General features: G+C 42.8%; 1 protein-coding gene across 11 annotated transcripts in view; it reads left to right on the forward strand.

Annotated features, from left to right (window-relative positions):
• Positions 1 to 2376, forward strand: part of pxna (paxillin a) — a 212920-nt gene extending 210544 nt beyond the window's left edge. For all 11 annotated transcript variants that reach the window (XM_038792733.1, XM_038792762.1, XM_038792772.1 and 8 more), the window contains one exon: positions 548 to 2376. In XM_038792733.1, coding sequence (XP_038648661.1) covers positions 548 to 814 — 267 coding nt within the window. In that variant the 3' untranslated portion in view covers positions 815 to 2376. The remainder of the gene's footprint in view (positions 1 to 547) is intronic.
• Positions 2377 to 8306: the final 5930 nt, after the last annotated feature.

Raw genomic sequence — 8306 nt, forward strand, 5'->3', positions numbered from 1 at the left:
ACATTGAATTTTCCAAATCCAAATATATGTACCTGTGCAAAAATTACTTATTTGTATCCCTGTTAGCACTGTAATAAGCAGAATTTGCCTCTAAAGTCATGTATGTAATTGTGTTCAGTTAATCTCTATATCTCTATACATTTTGTGATCTTGAGCAGTAATATGAAAAAAACACCTCACAATATCTTGTTTCCTGAAAATCTTACTTTAATAAGTGTTATGGAATAATTTATGGTGTATCCACGATGGACACGAGAATGGAAGTGGGGGATGCCTAAATGCTTTTCTAGACAAATGTCTAATTGGAAAACATTTTTTTAATGGAATGTTGATTGCAAATTCTAATCTAATAGACAGTTTTTATTAACTCACTATATTGGCACACAACAAAATAGTTCAAAGGTACTCATGCTGTGGCGCACAATATTGATATGCCAAGTGGTCACTGTAAATCACTGGACAAACTAAGTGTATGATCTGCATGCATTGATGACAGCTGTATTACAAAACCACTTTAGTGAGATCTGTGTTTCTGTCTTGCTTATAGGAATGTTTCACCCCATTCATAAATGGCAGCTTTTTCGAACATGAGGGGCAGCCATACTGTGAGATGCATTATCATGAGCGTCGCAACTCACTTTGCTCTGGATGCCAGAAGCCTATTACAGGACGCTGTATCACCGCCATGGGGAAGAAGTTCCACCCGGAGCACTTTGTCTGTGCTTTCTGCCTGAAACAGCTCAACAAGGGCACCTTCAAGGAGCAGAATGACAAACCCTACTGTCACAACTGCTTTATCAAGCTCTTCTGTTAGATCTATCCCACCAGCCACTTGTTCAGTTCAATCATTCCTGCAATTCCACACCCATGCACATGCCAATGGAAAAGCCAACTCCAGCTTTTAGAGATAATACAGATCTTGGACTGAACACTTTATACATAAATAATCTGTCCTTTAGAGACTAAGAAAAATAAACTCTGAATGAGGTGGTAAGAGTGCCATAATGCCATCCCCCACTCCCTCAACCAAGGTGTTGAACGCCAAGCTAATAGCCTTCTTTAGTAGACTGGTTGAAGAGTTGGCAGATCCAATAACTGGAACCCATAATCGGCAATAGAACATAAATCACAATGAAGAAAGACCATTGATCTTTATCCAGCTCAGCTCTTACTAGATTATTTTTCAAGAGCTGCACAGACCTTTCTAACCTCGAAACATCAATGACAACAACACAGTAAATGTCATGCAAGTGGTTTTCTGTAGTAAAGATAAACTAAACACTGAGTACCATAACCCTAATTGAACAGCCCTGAAGGACTTGGTAAAACCAACTACACCAGAGCAATCCCAAAATGAACCCAGTTAAACTGGAAGCAAGTCTCCAAGAAACTGTCTGAAATGTGGATGAAGGCACTGGAAAGCAGAGGTATCTTTTGAGAAAGTTTACTTTGTCGTACACCAGTGTCTCTATGATGTCAGTAATGCCTTTGACCGTAACTGAAGCAATAATATTTCTCAGCGATGGCCACAATCGCACTGTCCTGTGTAGGTGCACAGGAGAGTCTCCTTCTGTAGATGTATTTGATAGAAACTTTACAGTACTGTACCTTTTTATCCTCTGGGTTCAGTTATCAAAAAGATCTTGTAATTTTGAACTTTCATGTCAGAGCTTTGTGATTTTAAAAACATGGCAACCACTTTTGTAAGCCACACATCTGATATGTAGGTGATGGTAATTCATTGTATAATTGGTAATTTTTGTGCTTTCTTACAATACTAATGACTGATTCTTAAGTGAAAAATCCAAAGGACTGTTAGACAGGACATTGCCTAATCAATTTTATAGCACAAAATGGTTTTAGTCTTTGAGGCATGTCCTAACCTAATATTCGTGAACAGAACATTTTGCATTTGTGAGCCTGCTGTATTTTTATCAAGTTCCTCCATTGCCTAATTTGCCAATAATTTATCTTTTTATGAAAAGTCTTAATTCCTGCTGCGGAGCTTTTTGGGTCTTCCCTGAAAATGTGTTGTAATATTTTGTCTTTCATCTTATGAATGATTCATTTTTTTTAAACAATGGTAACAGCAGAGGTTATAAGCATTGTAGTGCCATTTCGTAAGTCACTATCAATTCAATCAGTTCAACTGAAGCCTAATTAAACCAGTGTTTACATTGCATTGAATTCAATCTGCCATTAAACCAAAGGGAATCGTTTGAGAATGAGAGAAACTGTTCTAAGGAAATAGTCCTGATTCCTGCCCTGTGATCAATGATAATTATCTGTGTTAACTACATCTTTGTACATCCTTTAATCATGGCTCGCACATATAATCTCATGGTTTTTTGCCAATAAAAGTTGCTTTTCACTTTACTTCAATTGTTGGGTTTGTTTTCATCTGCTAAAGGATCCAAATTGATCCTGCACAATCTATTTTTACAGTTGTCCGGCTGGAGGCTAGTTGGTGAAGTTGGATCATATACTTTTAAAATGAGAAACCCAGATGAAGGAGAATTGCCTCCAGTTCAGGGTAGTAGATGGGGCAAATCTGGAAAAAGCAATTACTTGAGGCCAATCTTGTCTTTTAAAAGTCTGCAGAGATTGGAAGGACTGAGGAGAATGAACAGTTTACTTTATAAGAATATGCTTCAGTGGGAGACTATATGATGAGTCTTGACTTCAACAAATACATTTTCAATAAATCTAATAAAGGTTTCAGGAGAAAGGGCAGCACGATGGCCTCACGGCGCCGAGGTCCCAGGTTCGATCCTGGGTCACTGTCCGTGTGCTATTTGCGCACTCTCCCTGTGTTTGCGTCGGTTTCTCCCCCACAACTCAAAGATCTGCAGGGTAGGCGGATTGGCCATTCTAAATTGCCCCTTAGTTGGAAAAAATGAATTGGGTACTCTATATAAAAAAAAAAGATTTCGGGAGAAACTTCTTTATTCACAGTCTGGTCATATTATATGTTGGGCAGCACGGTAGCATTGTGGATAGCACAATCGCTTCACAGCTCCAGGGTCCCAGGTTCAATTCCGGCTTGGGTCACTGTCTGTGCGGAGTCTGCACATCCTCCCCGTGTGTGCGTGGGTTTCTTCCGGGTGCTCCGGTTTCCTCCCACAGTCCAAAGATGTGCAGGTTAGGTGGATTGGCCATGATAAATTGCCCTTAGTGTCCAAAATTGCCCTTAATGTTGGGTGGGGTTATTGGGTTATGGGGATAGGGTGGAGTTGTTGACCTTGGGTAGGGTGCTCTTTCCAAGAGCCGGTGCAGACTCGATGGGCCGAATGGCCTCCTGCACTGTAAATTCTATGAAAATATTATGGAACTTGCTAACATATGGAGCAGTTGAAGCTAACTGCATAGACGTATTTCTATTGCTGCACTTTTCAAGACCATGGGATAACCCGAAGCACCTGACAGCGAATAAGTACTGTTGAAGTTAGTCACTGTCGTAATTTAGGTTGTGTTTGCCACTTCAGACGTTCAATGCTGCCAGCCACCCACTCTTACAAATCCGACCCCTCTGGTGTGCCTTTCATAAGTGATTTCAAGTTTGTCACTAACTCGTCTGATAAAAATCAAGAGCTCTGCAGTGCCCTTAATGTCAGTGCTGTCATTGAGAGCTAACAAAAATATCCCAAAGCACTGTTTTCTTGTTCAATTAATAGCTTTCATACAATGAGTAATTTGAACATACTTATTAATTAGGAACAGTAAGTAAGCATTCGGTTCTTTGAATCTGCTCTGCCATTCAATAAAAAGAAATGGCTGAAAGGAAGGCAGATGCCAAGAACAAGAGTAATAACACATGTGGCATTCACCAAAGTCACAAAAACTATTCTTGCACAGAGAGACCGAAAATAGCGACTCAGAAAGGAAAGTTATCAAATATTAAGAGGGCTTGGAAGAAAGAAAGGAAGTTGAAATCTAGTTCCAGGTCAAATACAACCAGAATCCAGTTCAGCATGTAACCACACGACCTGGTGTGAATGAAGAACAATCAGCAAACAAATTCATCAAAGTAGTTTTATATACCGATTTTAAAACCACATATTGTTATACTGCATCAATATCATAACTGTTGTCTTATATAAGTTGGCCTTTGATGACTTGGAATTTCTTAGAAAGTTCTGTGCAACTGTGGTGTGGAACAATATTGCACTGGTGTTTTTGAGGAAATTCACATATAATTGATTGATACTGAAAACTTCAGTATTTCACTGATTATTTCCATGACATGTTTGGCCAGGTCCTCTGCTGCTTATTTACATAGTTTTGCTCTCCCCATACAAAAGACCAGCTCACATATGTTTCCTAGATTTTATGAATAATGTGCTTGCATATTTACACCCATAAATGTAGGAGCAGCACAGCCCAAAGTCACTTGATATTAATACAGCTGAGCTTGCTGGCGCTCAACAACAGTCTCTTCATGCTTTAAAACAAATTCTTTGTGAAATGTGTACTACACTTAACAAAAATTCTGTCAGTCCCAGTGAATCTATCATCTTTTGGATCCTTGTCCAAAAGGACCTAAGCATGCTGAAATGACTTTCTCAAGAGGCAACCCCCTATTTTGTGTGAACCAGAGATGAGAATCTCTGTTAGTGAGATAGTGAGACACCATGGCAGTTGGCAGTGACATAGAGAAGTCACTACCCCAGGAACAGTATTAATCAAAAGTGAAGCTACACCCACAGTGGTGAGCACTACTGCCTCACAGCACCAGGTTTGATTCCGACCTCTGGGGCTGGAATCTCCAAAAATGGGGCTATGTCCCCATGCTGGCGTAGAAACGCCGGCGCTTCAAGCCAGACTATCCTCAGAAGAATCTCCAGCTATTCTCCTACCTTGAAGGGGCTGGCAGGGCAAAAAAGAACAAAAGAAAATTACAGCACAGGAACAGGCCCTTCGGTTCTCCCAGCCTGCGCCGCTCCAGATTCTTTATCTCAATCTGTAGCCGATTTTCCAAGGATCTACTTCCCTCTGTTCCCCGCCCATTCATATACCTGTCTAGATGCATCTTAAATGATGCTATCGTGCCCGCCTCTACCACCTCCGCTGGCAAAGCGTTCCAGGCACCCACCACCCTCTGCGTAAAAAACTTTCCACGTACATCTCCCTTAAACTTTCCCCCTCTCACCTTGAAATTGTGACCCCTTGTAATTGACCCCCTCACTCTTGGAAAAAGCTTGTTGCTATCCTCTCTGTCCATACCTCTCATAATTTTGTAGACCTCAATCAGGTACCCCCTCAACCTCCGTCTTTCCAACGAAAACAATGCTAATCTACTCAACCTTTCTTCATAGCTAGCACCCTCCATACCAGGCAACATCCTGGTGAACCTCCACTGCACCCTCTCGAAAGCATCCACATCCTTCTGGTAATATGGCGACCACAACTGCATCCAGACCTGGGGACTTGTCCACCTTAATGCCTTTTAGAATACCCAAAAATTCCCCCTTCCTTATGCCGACTTGATCTAGAGTATTTAAACATCCATCCCTAACCTCAACATCCGTCTTGTCCCTCTCCTTGGTGAAGACCGATGCAAAGTACTCATTAAGAATCTCACCCATTTCCTCTGATTCCACGCATAAATTCCCTCTTTTGTCTTTGAGTAGGCCAAACCTTTCTCTAGCTACCCTCTTGCTCCTTATATACGAATAAAAGGCTTTGAGATTTTCCTTAACCCTGTTAGCCAAAGTTATTTCATGACCCCTTTTAGCCCTCATATTGCGCCTTTGAGATTTGTTCTACTTTCCCGATATCCCTCCAAAGCTTCATCAGTTTTAAGTCGCCTAGATCTTATGTATGCTTCCTTTTTCATTTTAGCTAGTCTCACAATTCCACCCGTCATCCATGGTTCACTATTCTTGCGATTTCTATCCCTCATTTTCACAGGGACATATCTGTCCTGCACTCTAATCAACCTTTCCTTAAAAGACTCCCACATTTCAAATGTGGATTTACCATTAAACAGCTGCTCCCAATCCACATTCCCTAGCTCCTGACGAATTTTGTTATACTTGACCTTTCCCCAATTTAGCACTCTTCCTTTAGGACCACTCGTCTTTGTCCATGAGTATTCTAAAACCTACGGAATTGTGATCGCTATTCCCAAAGTAATGACAGACTGAAACTTCAATCACCTAGCCGGGATCATTCCCCAATACCAGGTCCAGTATGGCCCCTTCCGAGTTGGACTATTTACATACTGCTCTAAAAAAACTCTCCTGGATGCTCTTTACAAATTCTGCTCCATCTATGCCTCCAACACGACATGAGTCCCATTCAATGTTGGGGAAGTTAAAACCTCCCATCAAGACCACCCTATTGCTCCTACATTTTTTTATAATCTGTCTACATATTTGTACCTCTACTTCACGCTCGCTTTTGGGACGCCGGTAATAAAGTCCCAACAATGTTACTGCACCCTTCCTATTTCTTAGCTCCACCCATATTGCCTCAGTGCTCGAATCCTCCATCGCACCCTCCTTAATCACAGCTGTGATATCATCTCTGACCAGTAATGCAACTCCTCCACCCCTTTTATCTCCCTCTCTATCCCTCCTGAAGCATCTATACCAGGGGTGGGCAAACTTTTCCGTGCAAGGGCCACATTCAGAAATTCACAATTCACAAAGGGCCGCATAGTATATTAAGTAAAATAATTACTTCAACCGGTTATGATTCTGGGCGCCTCATATAGAACATAGAACAGTACAGCACAGAACAGGCCCTTCGGCCCTCGACGTTCTGCCGAGCAATGATCACCCTACTCAAGTCAACGTATCCACCCTATACCAGTAAGTAACCCAACAGCCCCCCCCCCCCCCCCCCCCATTAACCTTAAAAAAAAATTTTTTTTTTTTTTAATGACTTGGTGGGCCGCAGAAATACCTTTGGCGGGCCGCATACGGCCCGCGGGCCGTAGTTTGCCCACCCCTGATCTATACCCTGGGATATTTAGTTGCCAAGCTTGCCCTTCCCTCAACCAAGTTTCAGTAATACCAATAACATCATATTCCCAGGTACTAATCCAAGCCCTAAATTCATCTGCCTTACCGGCTACACTTGCATTAAAACAAATGGACCTCAGACCACCTGTCCCTTTACGTTCATCATCTCTTCCCTGTCTACTCTTCCCCTTAGTCACAATGAGTTTATTATCTAGTACCTTACTGGCTTTAGTTGCTGCCTCTTTACTGACCTCTAACTTCCTAATCTGGTTCCCATCCCCCTGTCACATTAGTTTAAAACCTCCCCAACAGTGTTAGCAAAAGCACCCCCTAGGACATTGGTTCCAGTCCTGCCCAGGTGTAAACCATCTGGTTTGTAATGGTCCCACCGCCCCCAGAACTGGTTCCAATGTCCCAAAAATCTGAACCCCTCCTGCACTATCTCTCAAGCCATGTATTCATTCTGACTATTGTGAATTTCTACTCTGACTGTCTAGTGGCACTGGTAGCAATCCTAAGATTACTACCTTTGAGGTTCTACTTTTTATCTTATCTCCTAACTCCCTAAATACTGATTGTAGGACCTCGGGGCTGGTTTAGCTCACTGAGCTAAATCGCTGGCTTTTAAAGCAGGCCAGCAGCACGGTTCGATTCCCGTACCCGCCTCCCTGGACAGGCGCCGGAATGTGGCGACTAGGGGCTTTTCACAGTAACTTCATTGAAGCCTACTCGTGACAATAAGCGATTTTCATTTTTCTTTTCATATTTTCATCCCGTTTTGTACCTATATCGTTGGTGCCTATATGCACCACGTCAACTGGCTATTCACCCTCCCCCTTCAGTATGTCCTGCAGCCGATCTGAGACACCCCTGACCCGTGCACCCGGGAAGCAACATACCATTCGGGAGCCTCATTTCCGACCACAGAAACGCCTGTCTACTCCCCTTACGATTGAATCCCCTATGACTATAGCTCTGCCAGTCTTTTTCCCGCCCTTCTGTGCAGCAGAGCCAGCCACGGTGCCATGAGCCTGGCTACTACTGCCTTCCCCTGGTGAGTCATCTCCCCCAACAGTATCCAAAACGGTATACCTGTTTTGGAGGGAGATGACCGCTGGGGACACCTGCACTGCCTTCCTGCTCTTTCTCTGCCTTTTGGTCACCCATTCCCTGTCTCCCTAACCAATCCTAATCTGCGGTGTGACTAACTCACTGAACATGCTATCCACGACCTCCTCAGCATCACGGATGCTCCAAAGTGAGTCCATTCGCAGCTCCAGAGCCGTCATGCGGTCTAACAGGAGCTGCAGCTGGACACACTTCCTGCACATGAAGGAG

This window comes from Scyliorhinus canicula, chromosome 1, assembly GCF_902713615.1.
Source record: "Scyliorhinus canicula chromosome 1, sScyCan1.1, whole genome shotgun sequence".
Taxonomy (NCBI): Eukaryota; Metazoa; Chordata; class Chondrichthyes; order Carcharhiniformes; family Scyliorhinidae; genus Scyliorhinus; species Scyliorhinus canicula.